Here is an 18,073-nt window from a genome sequence, read left to right as displayed (position 1 = left end):
TATGTATGAGTTGAACAGCTGGGTCTGTGGTAGGTATATGCGTAACATTTTAAGAAACTGCCACATTATTTTCCAAAGTGGATGGACCATTTTACATTCCCACCAGCAGTGCAGGAGAGCATCAGCTGTTCTGCACCCTTAGCAGTCTTTTTAATTTTAGTCATTCCATAGGTTATGTGGAAGTATCTCACTGTGGCTTTATTTGTATTTCCATAATCACTAGTGATACTGAGCACCCTTCATGAGTTTATTTCCCATCCACATCTTTTTGGGTGAAGTATCTATTCAAATCTTTTTCCCATTTTAAAAGATGAGAAAAAAAAAACAATCTTCTACCACTGGAAAGCTCAGGGTATATTCTTGAAAGAGAAAGTTGATTTGTTTTCAGAAGTAAAGGATTTGTGTGCTTAAGTTAAGGGAACTAAAGGTTAAATACTAGCAGGGAGCAGACTGGGGATAATTTCTAATATCAAAAAAAATTTATATTATTTCTATAAACAATTGGGGTTATATTCTGGGATTAAATGGGAAAGTTAAGTCAGATGATCAAATCTCTCTTTCCTAAAACCTAATACGGTGAACAAAACATAACTTAAAAATAGGAAAAAAGATTCCCAGCAACATTCACATGAGTGGTGATTGGAGAGAGAGATATTCCAGGAATAACATAAATTCTTTTCTATAATCCAACCCCCCTCCCCATCAAAACAGCACTAATGAAGAAAGTAAGTGGAGAAAATTTTTAAAAAGACAACCATCATGTCCAAATTATGAGAAAAGACAACCAAAAGTGTGAGTAACCACACCTGGGTTCACTATATGCACATTCAAACAAAGACTCTCCCCAACACCATCTCAACAGGGAGGAGGGAACCTACTGGGATTCACCATTCTGCCTGTTGTTATCTGGGAGGAAGTTAGGAGAGGGAGTATGAGGACAGAAAAATAAAAAAAGAAAAGAGACTACATAACTTCCACCAAACGAGAGAAAAGATAACTTAAAGTAGGAGTGCACATAGAAACCTGTGAGAAAACGCTCTGGGCTAAACCATAAATGAAGTCATCTTTCCTAGCTGGAAATAGATAATAAGCTCCATCCTCCTCCTCAGGCTTGCCTGACTGTGCCCTCCTCTGGGTCACCTGGGAGGAGAAGTGGGGATGGGGCAAGCAGGGAGACGGGGGAGGGAGGGAGCACTGGATACCTGGGGTTACATGTATGGTCAAAAGAAAGGCGCCTGATCTTCACCTTGCACTGGACAAACAATAGAAACCTGAGGACACCTGCTTCTCCTCCAAGAGATGGACCTATGACTCGATGGAATGAACATTCTTATAAGAATTTTTTTTTTTAAAGATTTTATTTATTTGACAGAGAGAGAGATAGCAAGAGCAGGAACACAAGCAGGGGGAGTGGGAGAGGGAGAAGCAGGCCTCCCACCGAGCAGGGAGCCCGATGTGGGACTCGATCCCAGGACCCTGGGATCATGACCTGAGCCGAAGGCAGACGCTTAACGCTGAGCCACCCAGGCGCCCGAGAATTTTTTAAAATAAAAGAAAAAATGTAAAGGAAATAAATCTGCCCCAGAAAAGGCCTACAGTCATTAGTTCTCTGGGTATTTATCTGTTTTTATAGAGCATGCAGTTATTTGTGGGTTTAACTATTAAACTTGGCTTTATTTACTGCTGAATGTTTTCCTGCAAATTGAGTAAAGGTGGATAGGTATGTTGAGAGCCGTAGCTATCCAGCCATCTTAATTATGGTGCACTGTTCTGAAGTTCTGCCTGATTGTCTTGAAAAAATGACTTTTTTTTTTTTTTAAGATTTTATTTATTTGACGGAGAGAGAGACAGCCAGAGAGAGAACACAAGCAGGGAAAGCAGGAGACGGAGAAGCAGGCTTCCTGCAGAGCAGGAAGCCGGACGCGGGGCTCGATCCCAGGAGCACGGGATCATGACCTGAGCCGAAGGCAGACGCTTAACCATCTGAGCCACCCAGGCACCCCGAAAAAATGACTTCTTCGTTCATCCCTACCCCAGGTTATCCTGCTGTAACTTACCAAGGAACCACTTGTTTTGATAACTCCTGGCAGCTCTTTTTCCTCCTGGGTTCCATCCAACTGAGCAGTATGGTTGTCACAGGTATCACCTGGCTAATGAGAGAAATGAAAGTCATTTTTATCCAGGCATATCTGTCCCAATATGACTGTTTATTCAATTATACATTATATAAGACTCTTCAAATGTATAGCCATGTGGTGATAAATGGAGTTAATGACTACCTGTGCAATGGTAATGGCATTCACCAATTCGTCCACAATTAATACTGATCGTGCATTACAGCATAAGTTGTTCTCAAAATCCACTGTTAATTGCCTGCCAAAATCCACTTTTCTTTTCTTCTTTAACTTCTGAATATCACGATCTGCTCCAAAGATGCTATGTCTAAACTAAAAAGACTAAAGTGTGATCATGTGATGGCTATGACCAATGAGATACAAGTAGACTCCTACTTGCTAGAGCATCCAGGAAGGCTAATGCTTTCTTGTTAAAGTGGATAAAATCCGCTGCTGATGCTGCTGCTTCTTCACATGGACACAGTGTCTGTGATGCCGAGATACTTGATAAGCATTAAATATTAGCCCACAGGCTAAGTGGAGCAGACTGGAAAGATGAAAAAGTTGGTAGATCCATGCTAGGGATATCAGCCACACCAGCCTCAGACTTCTTATTTTATAAGGACAATAAATCTCTAATCATCTAAGTCATGAAGCTTACTGATTAAACAACCTATGCCACTTTAAAATCAGACTTCATAACTTTTTGTAATGATTTACAAATCAGCAAGAGTGGTCAGTTTTTTTCAATCAAGAAACTAGAAATACATTAGATTGACTAACTCACAAACACATAAGACTGAACCCAAAATTTCATTCCCATTCACTGAATATTGTAAAAGCTCTGATTTTCATTATGCAGCAAGTGTGTTTGGAGACTATTCTGATTGTGATAGATGGCACTGTAGGTCTTGTGCATACGCTCTAAGTAATTTTTAGCAGCATTAATGATATACTGGCATTCCCCAAAATAAGATGCAATTATTCTATTCCATGACTGAAGCAACATTTTGCCAAATTAAACATACTGGATATCAATGAAACCATAAACTGCTACATGAGACTTCAGAAACTGTTGTTTTTCATCTTGCTTTTCCATATTTTCTAACTTTCCCCCAATGTGTATGCATTATATTAAGAAAAACAGACATCTGTTTTGAAGCAGAAACAATGCTAAAGAGGCAGTACAAGAAACCAGGTCAGGGCAGAGGACTGAGAGCACACTGCTCACAATCACTCCGAATTTGAGAAAGGTATGTATTGTTATAAGAACAGCTCCAAATGGCACTGGAAACCAACAAGGTGTCCTAATAACAATGAGAAATTGTTAGAAATTCCTGGGAAATAAAATGTAAACAATGTATTTCATAATTGTACAGAACTTAGCTTAAGAACAGCATAAAACAACTTTGCTGGCAAGGAAAGGATAAATCTACAAAAAGCAAACATACAAACAATCAAGTAAGCTCAGTGTGAAAATTACAAAGGGCAGGAAGGGGCCTTAGCTCAATGGCCACAAATAATTTATCATAAAGTGTATCCTCAATGGAAGGGCCAGACAGACCTCCCAGAGGCTCCCTTTACACCGAACAGCAGGCAGCAGCTACCTATGGACCCAAGAAAAGCACTCTGGCTGAAGTGAACCGCCTGCCTTGGGAAGTTGTCCAGGGTTGAGAACAAAACACATCTCAGTATCAGGTAACTCTGGATCTCCATGAAAGTCATGGAAGGGAGAATAAAAGGAAAACATCAGTTTTTGTCTTGGATAGCAAGAAATGAAGCCATTCACCACTCTCCCTTTGGTGTGTGCATGTGTGTGCACACACATGTGCACATGAGCGTGGATACTCACCCATATGTACAGTTAAACTAACTTCCATTCACATACCTTACTGACTTACACAGTATCCAAAATCAGCCCCCTCATTCCATAAAGAATCCTTTGGGAAATTATCAGCAATAACACACCCTAAGTCACTAACTGGTCAATCTAATCCATTAATAAATATAAATCAATCACCAAGGACCATCAGACATTGGAGAAAATTAATGTAATGAATAAGTCACTCATGGCGAAAAATCAACATTCTAAAAAAGTACAGTGATAAACATTCTGGGAAAAAGAATTGAGGGAAGGAAAAAAGCTTAAAATAACTTGATTTCAGAGAGATTTGAGAAGATTTTACAACCATAAATCAGGAATATCACAATAAAGTGGAAGTCAGTGAAAAAGGAGTTCCTGTCAATTAACAGTATGACTACTGAATTAAAAAATCAGTAGAGGCTCAATTATAACCACTCATGGCAAAAATGAGAATTAGGAATCTCCAAAATGATATAGACAAAATCTACTAGCATACAGAACAAATAGGAAAAAAGATAAGGAAATATAACATACAATTTAAGAACTATGTGAGTTTAACACGCAGGCAATGAAAGGAAGAATAGGAAAATGGAAAAATAAAGTAATTAAAGAAATAATGGAAAGAGAATGGCCAGAACTGAAAGAAAAGGAACATTTTTCAGCAACAAAAAGCTAAGTGTTGATGATGATTTTTAAAAAAGATGTCAGGGGCACCTGGGTGGTGCAGTCAGTTGAGCATCCAGCTCTTGATTTCTGCTCGGGTCGTGATCTCAGGGTCATGAGACTGAGCCCTGCGTGAGGCTCCAGGCTCAGCCCGGAGTCTGCTTAGGTTTCTCTCTCCCTTTGGCAACCCCCCACAACCCCCCCGCCAAACACATGGACATGAGCTCTCTCTCTCTCAAATAAATCTTTAAAAAAAATAAAAATAAAAAATAAATTTAAAAAAAGATGTCATATCCTGATAACAGTTCAGGTCTCCTACACTAAAGATAAATGTAAAAGGCTTCCAGAAATATAAAAATGAGAGGAAACAAAGGAATAAGATTTAGAGAGACATCAGACTTCTCAACATTAACACTATATGAAAAAGCAAACAGATTAATATTTACAAATTTCTGAAAAAAATTAATATAGGGCCTATCACTTTGATACTCACCAATTTAGGATTTATGCTTTTTGGGTATGAAAATTTAGTATCCACAGATACTTCTTGCCAGATTTGCTCAAAGGATAAAAGGTGCAATCTGCTAAGAAGATGTAACATTTTGTAATACATACGATTATGCAAATTAATATTTGTACTATTCTCTGTAGTTACTCGGCTATGTTAGCCTTCACCATCTTCCTGGGAGAAAGAACAGTACTCGCTTTCTCATTCTAGAAACTGGTCAGTAGTTCAGGGGTAGGACTGGAACAAAACTTTATGTCCTCTTCCATCTCACTGTAAGATTTCTTCATGTGTTTGGCACCACACTTGCCCCTCTAATTCACCTTTAAAAGGTGATAAGACCTTCAAGGAATTGAAATACATGAAACAGTGATAAAAGGGAAAAGAAACAAAAGATACCTAGACTAATCATGAGAGTCCATGGCCAGGGTGGCTGTGTTGGGTGTGGTATATAAGACTTCAAATAAAGTTCACTCTTCCGTGCCGCCTTGACATCTGGTAAAAGCGGAAGGACCATAAGCACTCTAACTACAAGCTCCCCTCCTACTCTGTCCCTCATATAAGGTCCCCTAGACAAACAATGCTCCTTATCCAGGGGACCAGACACAATTCCTGCTTATCCTTGAGTAATGGGTTTCAGTTCCTTGTCAGCCGGTGGAATTATTCAAACAAGCCAATCACATCCTCCCATGGGAACCAAGGGGCACCTCACTCTCTTGATACTACACAAAGCCCGCCTCCTACCACCCCTGGTTATTCACTCTGTTCCCAAGTGCACCCCACATGTGGCTCTGTGTGGTGTCCTCCTCCCCCAGGCTGTGAGAACATGTGATAATAAATTGCTGTTGCTCTTGTCTGTCTGTTGCTGAATGTCAAGTCACCCCCGTAACCCTAGGGTGGGAATCCCTCCCTCACCCACAGGATGAAGAGGAGGCGATCAAAATTGTAGACAGAGTCAGCTAGGATAAAAGCTGACAGAAATCCACTATTTGAAAACACTAGTATCTACTCTGCATGTGCCTCCTCTGGCTGGTCTGAAGGAATAAAGGGCAGACAGAGAGGAATCACAACCTGGATCAAGAGTCCTGGTTGGAAGTAAGGTGTGTAAGACTCCCTACGATGCAGGAACAATCTAAAACTTGAGGACACTTCCTGCCAACTCAACAGAAAAAGTAAAGACTTCTAACTAAATGGAATTAATACTCTTATGAGAAAATAATGAAATTAGAAAAAAAAAAACAAAACTAGTGACAAATTTGCAATATAGGATTGCTCACAGCCCCAGGTGACCACACTCCACCTCCAGAACTTGACATACCCCTCAGGCAACAGAAGAGCAGCCAGAACACAAACTGGACACATCCAAATCCTTAAGCAGAATTTGGAAGGAACCAACAGCTAGCCTGTATTGGGACAATTTTTTAAGATCCAGACAGAATGTCCCACATAAAATATGTGTAAGATGAAAATAAGCTGTATAGAAACTAAAGATCATCATCATCAGTATTGATCAGATCAAGGATGGTACAAGGGTTACTCTTAGAACATCTAAAGAATCCCTTTTCCTCTGCCAGGAAGAAAAAAAGTAGAGCTCAAGAGAAGGTAACATATGAGTCTTAACAGAGGAAAGTCTCTCACAGTAAATTTTCTGCTGCCATGAGTCCAAGTGGAGGCAGATGTCAGTAAACCCATGTCCTTCCATGTCTCTACTCCGGGTGCATCACTTCAGTAAGAGGACCCAGGCCTTATGCCAAGTGGTATAGATCATGGCATGAGATTCATCTCACACACACACAAAAAAACCTTCTACTGAGATCATGTCATTAGCAGTTATGAACTCAGATGAGCACTCTTTGAATCTTTGAACTAAAATAGACAAGGTGGGGGCGCCTGGGTGGCTCAGTTGGTTAAGCGACTGCCTTCGGCTCAGGTCATGATCCTGGAGTCCCTGGATCGAGTCCCTCATGGGGCTCCCTGCTCGGCAGGGAGTCTGCTTCTCCCTCTGACCCTCCCCCCTCTCATGTGTTCTCTCTCATTCTCTCTCTCTCAAATAAATAAATAAAATCTTTAAAAAAAATAAAATAAAATAAAAAAAAATAAAATAAAATAGACAAGGTGGGCTCTAATGAAATGTGTTTACCTCCTGCGCTAGATAGTGTACTTTTCCCCACTTACTGTTATACATTTAAGATGCTACAGTGCTGCCTCCCATAAAATATTTACATAGAGAAAAAAACTGAAATGTCAAAGTATTTCTTATATTGAGAATTAAATCAATATTGAAAGATACATGGAGAGTAGCATAAGACTTTCCATTACGTGTTCAGCAGAAAGAACAAAAGTTTAGCTGATGACGTCCCCAACATCTTGACTTCTGGCTGGGCTGGAACTGCAGCTGTGGTTTTGTTGCTGTAAGTGCAGACAAGCCACGTAATTACTTGTGGATTTAACTAGTTAATTATTCATTCCTGAGTTTAAGAGTCTCTGTTTCCTTCTTTCTTACAAGGCAAGTAGGCATCTTGCTCAAGTTTTCCTGACTGCCTTGAAATACTTTTCCTAGCCTCCTTACTCTTAAGTCCCCTTGCTTTACCTTACCAGTTGACCATTTCCGCAAGGAATGGCTGATATCCCTTCTTCATCCAGGGTCACATCCAAAAGAGGAGCTGGGATACCATAAAAATCATCTGGCTATTGAGAAAAATGAAAGTGCATGTTTATTCAAGGCATATTCTCTGCAGGGTAATTGTGCATTCAATTATCTGTTCTGCACATACGTGTACATTGACACAGATTTGTGGAGAGATCCATAGATCTGACTGCTGCGCACCAATCACTGCCATGTAGCCATTCATCTGCCAATACTGAGAGCCCACTACATTCAGGGCATGGTGACAGACACTGGTCTCTCTGGAGAATACTGTTAACTGTTTACCCCAAACCCAATCACCAGTCTTCCTTAAAAGAATCCTAATTTTTTTTTTCCTCAGGGACTTTTGTGTCCAACTAAAAAAAAAACGATTTCTTAGGCTCTCTTGCAGCTAAGGATGATCACATACATTTCTGCGCAATGAAAGGTAACTGGAACTCTACAGAGTAAGATTTCTAAGAAACTAAGGTCAGAAAGATAGAGTAAGCTGGTACAAGTTCCAGGAATGGCCAGGAATGGCCACGAACATGAATATAGTGCTAGGGGTGGCTCAGCCAACTTATAAGCAAAGAATGAAGGCTGCATTTGAATGACAAAATAGAAAGACAGAAGGTAGATAGATCCATGCTGAAGCAAAGGAACACCTACCTTCACCTTCTTCCTAAAGAGAGAGAAAAAAAATCCATATTTGTATAACTCATGATTTCGTGGATTTTCTGTTACATGCACTGAAATGTGTATATAGGTAATATAATCATGCTTTTTTTTTAATATTTTTTTTATGTTATGTGAGTCACCATACAGTACATCATTAGTTTTTGATGTAGTGTTCCATGATTCATTGTTTGTGTATAATCACGTTTTTTAAAGATTTTTTTTTTTTTTATTTGACAGAGAGAGACAGCAAGAGAGGGAACACAAGCAGGGGGAGCAGCAGAGGGAGAAGTAGGCTTCCCACTGAGCAGGGAGCCCAAGGTGGGACTCGATCCCAGGACCCCAGGATCATGACATGAGCAGAAGGCAGACACTTAACGACTGAGCCACCCAGGCACCCCATAATCATGTTTTTTAAAAGAGGGTACATGAGGGGCTCCTGGGTGGCTCAGTCAGTTGAGCATCCAACTCTTGATTTTGGCTCAGGTCATGATCTCAGGGGCATGACATCAAGCCCCACATTGGTTTCTGCACTGGGCTTGGAGTCTGCTTAAGATTCTCTCTCTCTCGGGTTGCTGGAGGAGAGGTTATGGGTGGGGGGATGGGAGGGAGAAGGGATAATTGGGTGAGGGGCATTGAGGAGGGCACTTGATGTAATGAGTACTGGGTATTATATGCAACTGATGTATCACCAAATTTTACCTATGAAACTAATAAAAAAAAACTCTCTCCCTCTCTCTCTGCCCCTCCCTCCCCTGCTAGTACAAGCACGTGCATTCTCTAATTAATTAATTAATTAATTCAGGGTGCATGACTACATTTATGCAGTTAGTTATGCTGGTCCCATCTTTGACTACTTATTTATCAATTATGAAATTGGAAATAAGACTGACTATTTTGCTCAATTAAATGTGTTACTGAAAGAAACATTTGATTCACATCTTCCAAATATTAGAAACAAATATATTTGGGCACTGAAATTCTGCTCATGATGAATAATACTGAAGACTTTGTATTATGTATCCAGAGGTTGATTTAGTATTTGTGATTTAGTGTATAATAGCTCTACTAACACAAGGGTTAAATATTCTATTCCTTTATGGCTAGGATTCCACTGAAAATTATATTTATTGGATATTTAACTAAATCATAAAATTTTATTTGGGCCTATAGACGCAGTCATTTTTTACCTTGCTTGTCCATATTTTCTAAGTTTCTAGTAAAGATTATGTACTATTTTTATAATAATAAGGAAAAACACAGTTTTTGGAAGAAACAAATAAATACTACTGAAGAATCAGCATAGGAAAATTGGATCAAGATAGCAAAATGCACATACCACTTTCTCCTCCCTCCGCAAATCACTCAAAGTGTCAAAAGAGATACCGTTTTCAAAGAGTAGATCTAGAAATCACTAAACATTTCCATTAACAGAAGGGAAATTGTTGGATATTCCTGGAAGATAAAAAGCAAGCAAGAATGGTTTGATAAGGGCAGAGGAAAACCTCAACCTGAAAAAAGATACAAAGAAAAATGTGTAGAAGATAAATGCTGATCTAGAAAAAGCACATATCCAGCACAAGAATAAAAGCAATAATAAGGCATCCCCAATTCAGAAGACAATGGCCAAAGTAACCTAAGAATGTTTTTACTGAACAAAGAGGCCAGGAAACCATCCCTCCCTCTAACACTGAACAGCAGGCAGCAGCTCAATGAGATTCCAGAATAAAACCCAGCAAGTGTCCTCTTGGTGACAAAATGAGCACCTGCCTTGGGGTCAGGAGGAGTTTGTCCTGGTGTAGTGGTCCTGGACAGAAAATAAAATCGTGGGGCACCTGGGTGGCTTAGTCGTTAAGCGTCTGCCTTCGGCTCAGGTCATGATCCCAGGGTCCTGAGATCGAGACCCACATCGGGCTCCCTGCTCCGCGGGAAGCCTGCGTCTCCCTCTCCCACCACCCCCCCGACCCACTTGTGTTCCCTCTCTTGCTGTGTCTCTCTGTGTCAACTAAGTTTAAAAAATCTTTAAAAAAGAAAAGAAAAGAAAAGAAAATTGCCCTTCGTTGGAGCCTTCTAAAAGAATATAGACAGAAGTATAAAAAGGGAAGTTAGGTTTGCCTGAAAAGCAAATAAATTACAATTCTTTAGGATTATCATTACTTTGGAATTGATACCATATTTGTTTGTCTTAAAGTGAAGTGTGACAGCTGACACACTTTACCACTCACACAGGCCCAGACCGCATCCACTATGAGAGTTTTGGCGAGAAACTAAGTCTACATAACTGCAAAGGAAATATACAGTCTTTACCTATATTCATCAATCAATCAATCAATCAACCTAGTCCTCCATTAATGAACAGGAATCAACACCCAAAGATCAAAATGAACTGAACAGTAATGTAATGATGCCAAAAATAAACAGAGGACCCTGAAGAAAATAGTAATTCAAGGAAAAGAAGACCACCTTGGAATTTAAGGTTTAATTTAGTACCTTCAAGAGTGTGAAAAAAGAGCAGATCGCTAAGATACAGAGGAAGTCAGGGGAAAGGAGAGGCTTCAGGAAATTAACAATGTGACTGTTAAATTTCTTAAAATTAGGGTGCCTGGGTGGCTCAGTTGGTTAAGCATCTGCCTTCGGCTCAGATCATGATCCCAGGGTCCTAGGATCGAGTCCTGTGTCAGGCTCCCTGCTCAATGGGGAGCCTGCTTCTCCCTCTCCTCCCTGCTCTCATTCTCTCTCTCTCTCAAATAAATAAAATCTTTAAAATTTTTTCTTAAAATTAACGAAAGGCTAAAATATCGATACCACCATGACCAAATTATTGTTATAAAAAAAAAAGAAGTTGAAGGGATAGGCAAGAATGCAGAACAAACATGCACACAAATAAAGTTTGGAAAACAAGAGAACATTTAAGAGACACTGAGATTCAATCCAAACAATGCAACAGTCATCTAACAGGAGTTCCAGAAGGAGATGAAGAAAAAGAAGGGAGTAAGTACTGGTTTTAAATGTTAGAAGACAATATATAGAACTAAAGAATGACTGAGCACTCATACTGAAAGAACTCACATAGCAGGGACTAGGATGGAGGTTGTAAAAAGGTAAAACTGGTAAAAATGCAAGGTTCCAACAATAAACATAAGGTTCAAAAGACTTCCACATTGGCATATAAAGGAATGAGGTCAGTAGAGACACTGTGCTTCCCCACAGCCAACAGTGCACAAGAGAAGACAATGGACAAGTATCTCCAAAATTCTGGAGGAAAATTATTCTAAGCATGGGATTCAATGTGCAAAAAAATTAAGAAAAGACTAACATAATCTACCTCTCTTTTAAATTACTGAATTTATATCTTTACTAGGTAAGTACACTGGATCAGATTCATATGTCTAAGATTAATGCAAACTTACCTCATGAAACTCATGATGTTAAATCTTCATTAAGAAAGGGAAATGGAGACTTTAGAGTGATGGTTCTATTATTCTATGTAAATGATGACAAAGAAAGAAAGAAAGAGTAGGAGATGATGGAGGATGGGGGAGACAGAGAAACACACACACACACACACACACACACAGAAGGAAGGAGGAAGTGAAGAAGGACAGAGGCAAACAAAGAGACAGACCAGGACAGACAGGTACTTTGGGCAAGAGGAGGAGGGAGAGAGGAATTGGTATTTATGCTGTCAAATTCAGATAGGAAACTTAAAAAGTTTAGGTATGTTTTTAAGAAACTTCCAAGTCCACTTGCAGAAACAGATGCTGAACTTTTTAGGAAGAAAATCTGTGAAGATGTTTATCAGGCCTGATACATGGTATATATACCATTTATTTTACTAAATTTAAATTCAATTAACTAACATATAGTATATCATTAGTTTCAGATATAGAGTTAAATATTACATCAGTTGCATATAACACCCAGTGCTCATCACATCACGACCCTCCTTAAAGCCCATCACCCAGTTGCCCCGTCTCCCTGTCCACCTCCCCTCCACCAACCCTCAGTCTGTTCCCTATAGTTAAGAGGCTCTCATGTTTTTTTCCCCTCTGATGACTTCCCATTCAGTTTTCCCACGCTTCCCCTATGATCCTCTACGCTGTTTCTTATATTCCACATGTGAGTGAAACCATATAATTGTCTTTCTCTGATTGACTTCTTTCACTCAGCATACCATCCACGTCGATGTAAATGGTAAGTATTCATTCTGTCTGATGGCTGAGTAATATTCCATTGTATATATATACCACATCTTCTTTATCCATTCATCTGTCAATGGACATCTTGGCTCTTTCCACAGTTTGGCTATTGTGGACAATGCTGTTATAAACATTGGGGTGCAGGTGCCCCTTCGGATCACTACATTTATATATTTGGAGTAAATACCTAGTAGTGCAATTGCTGAGTCATATGGTAGCTTTATTTTTTAACTTCTTGATGAACTTCCATACTGTTTTCCAGAGTGGCTACACCTGCTTGCATTACCACCAACAGTGTAAGAGGGTTCCCCTTTCTCCACATCCTCGCCAACATTTGTTATTTCCTGACTTACTAATTTTAGCCATTCTGACTGGTGTGAGGTGGTATTCGTTGTGGTTTTGATTTGTATTTCCCTGATGCCACGTGATGTGGAGCATTCTTTCATGTGTCTGTGGGCCATTTGGATGTCTTCTTTCCAGAAATGTCTGTTCATGTCTTCTGCCCAATTCTTGATTGGATTATTTGTTCTTTGGGTGTTGAGTCTGATAAGTTCCTTATAGATCTTGGGATACTAGCCCTTTATCTTATATGTCATTTGCAAATATCTTCTCCCATTCCATAGGCTGCCTTTTAGTTTTGTCAACTGCTTCCTTTGCTGTGCAGAAGCTTTTTATCTTGATGAAGTCCCAATAGTTCATTTTTGCTTTTGTTTCCCTTGCCTTTGGAAATGGGTCTTGCAAGAAGTTGCCGTGGCTGAGGTCAAGGAGGTAGCTGCCTGTGTTCTCCTCTAGGATTTTGATGGATTCCTGTCTCACATTTAGGTCTTTCATCCATTTTGAGTCTATTTTTATGTATGGTGTAAGAAAATGGTCCAGTTTCATTCTTCTGCACGTGGCTGTCCAATTTATCCAAGACCATTTGTTGAAGAGACTGTCTTTTTTCCATTGGATATTCTTTCCTGCTTTGTCGAAGATTAGTTGACCATAGAGGTGAGTGTCCTTTTCTTGGTTCTCTATTCTGTTCATTGATCTATGTGTCTGTTTTTGTGCCAGTACCATACTGTCTTGATGATTACAGCTTTGTAATAGAGCTTGAAGTCTGGCACTTGCCACAGATTTTCTATTTCTTCCTATTTCAGTTTTGGTAGTTTAAATGTTTCTAGGAATGCATCCATTTCTTCCAAAAAGAGACAGAGAAAGAGAGAGCAAGCAGGCAGAGGGAGAGGGAAAAGCAGGCTCCCCGCTGAGCAGAGAGCCAGATGTGCGGCTCGTTCTTAGGACCCTGGGATCATGACCTGAGCTGAAGGCAGCGCTTAACTGACTGAGCCACCCAGGCGCCCCCAAACTTTCTTTTGTGTCCATTAGCATGATAAATGGTTCTCCACTCCCTCACTTTCAATCTGGAGGTGCCTTTGGGTCTAAAAAGAGTCTCTTATAGACAGTATATTGATGGGTCTTCCTTTTTTATCCAATCTGATACCCTTTCAGAGGTTTTCATTGGCGCATTTAGCCCATTTACATTCAGAGTAACTACTGACAAGATACGGATTCAGTGCCATTTTATTACCTGTAAAGTCCCTGTTTCTGTAGACTCTGGTTCTTTTGGTCTGTTACTTTTGGACTCACTCTTTGCTTACAGGATCCCCTTTAATATTTCTTGCAGGGCTGGTTTAAGAGCTTACAAATTCTTTTGGTTGCTGGTTTTTGTATTTTTTAAGATTTTATTTATTTATTTGACAGAGAGAGAGCATGCACAAGCAGGGGGAGTGGCAGGCAGAGGGGGAGGGAGAAGCAGACTCCCCACTGAGCAAGGAGCCTGATGCGGGGCTCGATCCCAGGACCCTGGGATCATGACCTTAGCCAAAGGCAGATGCTTAACTGACTGAGCCACCCAGAGGCCCTTTTTTAGTTTCTATTTGTCCTGGAAGCTCTTTATCTTTCCTTCCATTCTGAATGACATCTTTGCTGGATAAAGTATTCTTGCCTGCATGTTTTTTTAAATTTAGTACCCTGAATATATCATGCCAGCCCTTTCTGGCCTGCCTGGTCTCTGTGGATAGGTCTGCTGCCTTTCTAGTGTTCCTACCCTTGTATGTTAAGGACCTCTTGTCTCGAGCTGCTCTCAGGATTTTCTCTTTATCTCTGAAATTTGCAAGCTTCACTATTATATATGTCGGGGTATTGACCTATTATTGATTTTGAGGGGGGATTCTCTGTGCCTCTTGGACTTGAATACCTTGAATAATCTTCCCAAGATTAGGGAAGTTCTCAGCTATGATTTGCTCAAATATACCTTCTGTCCCCCCCTTTCTTCTTCCTCTGTGACCCCAATAATTCTAATACTGTTTTGCTTTATGGTATCACTAATTTCTCGAAGCCTCCCCTCATGGTCCGTTAGTTGTTTTTCTCTCTTTTCCTCAGTTTCCTTCCTTTCCATCATTTTGTTTTCTATGTCACTGACTCTCTCATCTGCCTCAGTTACCCTAGCTATTAAAACATCCATTTCAGAGTGCATCTCAGTTAAAGCATTTATTTTTTTATTTTTTTAAAGATTTTATTTATTTATTTGAGACAGAGAGAGCACATGAGAGGGGAGAGGGTCAGAGGGAGAAGCAGGCTCCTTGCTGAGCAGGGAGCCCGATGCGGGACTCGATCCAGGGACTCCAGGATCATGACCTGAGCCGAAGGCAGTCGCTTAACCAACTGAGCCACCCAGGCGCCCTCAGTTAAAGCATTTTTAATATTGGCCTGATTAGATTTTATTTCTGCACTAAGAGATTCTCTAGTGTCTTTTATGCTTTTTTCAAGCCTAGCTAGTAACTTTATAATTGTTATTCTGAATTCTGGGTCTGACATTTTCTTATATCCATATCGATTAGATTTGTGGCAGAGAGTATTACCTCTGGTTCTTCCTTCTGTTGTGAATTTCTCCTTCTAGTCATTTTGTCCAGAGAAGAACAGATGAACAAGAGAACAAAATAAAAAAATATCAACCACGATCCCAGTGAAATACATACTAGATAAATCTGAAGAGATCAGAAACCAAAGAAGAAAAGAAAAAAAAGGGAAAAAAGAGAGAATATTATCTTACAGGTGGACAAAACAGGGTAATCCACTTGATCCTGGGTGTATTTTGGTCTGTTTGTTAGAAGATACTAAATCCCAAAATTGTAAAAAAATACATGTATATATATATATACACACACAAAAAAATAAAACTGAATACAGTGAAATGAAGCCAAAAATGAATAATAATATAAAAGTAAAAATGAAAATTAAAAAAAAGCCTTAAAAACAGAGTTGATGAAATAAGAAACTAGCTGAAAAGGAAGAAAAAAAGAAAAATTTACAATGAAATACAAAAGACTCATGAGAAAAAAACCTCAAATTCTATATACTATTTTCCCTTATCACAGGAGTTTTTCAGTTCTCTGTGATCCATAAACTTGGTATTTGCCTGACATTCCTGCTGGACTTCTGAGGGAAGGGCCTGTTGCACTGATTCTCAGGTGTCTTTGCCTGGGCGGAGTTGTACCACCCCTTGCCAGGCAGCCGGCTCAGTGTAAGCTGCTTCGGGTTGCTCTATGTGGCTTTTGTTCCCCGAAGGCTTTTTGCACTGCTTTAGAGGATGACAAAAAAGTAAAAATGGCAGTGTGCTGATTTGCTAAACGATCACAGCCCCCACTTTTCAGTGCACCCTCAGGGACAAGCGGTCAATCCCTTTTGTGTGCAATAAACTGTGCAGACTCCTGTGGTGCATACCCAAACAAATCCTCCTGGGGCGGGGTCTCATCATGGCCCCCCTGCTCGCTGGGCCCCTGCTTGGGGAGCAGTTGCCTGACCCTGCGAGAACCCCCGCCACTCCTCCCAGGAGAAGGAGCAGAGTGTTGGAGTGGTCGTCACTTACTGGACCCCTGCTTAGAGAGCAGTCGCAGGATGTGCCGTGGTTCCTGGTTTATAGCAATGCCTAGCTTGAGATCCCACTCCCAGGCTCGCTGATTGTAGCCGGCTTCCTGGCTCCAATGCTTGGGGAACTCTGCCACACTCAGGCACCCCCATTCTTTCTGTGACCCTGGGGATCCTGAGACCACACTGTCCCACCTAAGATTCTGCCCTGCTTTGCCACCTGAGCACTTTTCAGGCACTGGAGCAGACTTCTAAGAGTTCTGATTTTGAACTCTGCAGCTGTATCACTTTCTAGTAGCTGGCTTACAGAGGATCCCTCCCCACCATGGTTTATCTTCTGATATATCCCCTCAGATTCACATCTTTGCACCTCCTACCTTACAAAAAGTGGTTGCTTTTCTATTTGTAGAATTTCAGCAATTCTTTACTTAAATATCAGGTTGAATTCACAGGGGTTCAGAATGATTTGATAGATATCTAGCTGAATTCCTGGGACCAGATGAAACGAGGGTCCCCCACTTTTCCACCATCTTCCCTAGAAAGCCCTACCATATTTTTTTTAAAGGCTAGCTTTATGTGGCTTTTTATATTTTGATGAAGAACAATCTGAATTCTGAACACGCATATACAATGCCAGGCTTTCACTGACTTCCAGATGCTGCACTTCTCAGTATAGCTCAAGATCTCTACTCCCTGGAATATATGGACTTCCCTTCACCCACAACCACTCTCCCTGCTACACACCCATTTTCTATTCACTCTGGAACGGGGCTTCAGCAGCAAGAGTGGAAGGGAGAAGAGGAAGATGGGCAGGAGAAAAAGTGCCCAGGGCCATTCCCCTTGCCCACCACAAATGTGGTCCTCTCTCTGCCTTTGCTGGAGTTAAACCCAGTTCCCTACACCTGCATGTTATGGAAAAGTAAGACACCCTTCATTAATTTTTACACTTAAAAGGCCCAATGAAAAGTGCCCACTTTATATTTCCCTTGAGACCCCTGAGGGTCTAAGTAAAAGAGGGAGGAACGCTGTTTCTATGTGACTAGAAGTCCAAAGTATTAGGAAACCTAAAGATGCACTGTACGCACCTTCTTGAGTACCTGCAGGATTCAGAGAAACTATAGATACTCTACTATTTTGCAGTTGGCTTGGGAAGAGCAAAAATCTTAGTCCGAAGTAGCGGGAAACAGAAATGGGAAAGGAAGCATATAGACCAAGTTCTTAGGAATCTCTTGAAACGATCTGGGAGATAAATGTGAAATGACCAAGGGAATTTAAACCAGCATGGTAAACCTGTTCTTTGATAGGCATCTTGGCCAGGACTCACATGGCTGAAGCCCTTGCCTCAAGTTGTGGGTATCACTTTTACTCAACTACAGCTATAGAAAATCCTGCCTTCCACAAAGATACAGGTTTCTACTAGGATGAAAGTTGAAACAGCACAGAACTAAAAATGCACTGCCTCAGGTACATAATTTTGTACAATGGAAGGTTCTAGAACTGTACTGCTCAATACATTAGCTA

At 40.4% G+C, this 18,073-nt stretch overlaps 1 protein-coding gene across 1 annotated transcript in view; it reads right to left on the bottom strand.

The window, feature by feature from the left end:
* Positions 1-18,073, bottom strand: part of ARHGAP28 (Rho GTPase activating protein 28) — a 219,545-nt gene that overhangs the window by 79,207 nt on the left and 122,265 nt on the right. The window contains exon 4 of the mRNA XM_078060582.1: positions 2,058-2,150. Within this exon, the coding sequence (XP_077916708.1) occupies positions 2,058-2,150 (93 nt within the window). The remainder of the gene's footprint in view (positions 1-2,057; positions 2,151-18,073) is intronic.

The sequence above is a fragment of the Halichoerus grypus genome, chromosome 13 (assembly GCF_964656455.1).
Source record: "Halichoerus grypus chromosome 13, mHalGry1.hap1.1, whole genome shotgun sequence".
Taxonomy (NCBI): Eukaryota; Metazoa; Chordata; class Mammalia; order Carnivora; family Phocidae; genus Halichoerus; species Halichoerus grypus.
The sequence above is the reverse complement of the archived record's forward strand: the minus strand, read 5'-3'. Positions and strand labels throughout refer to the sequence as shown.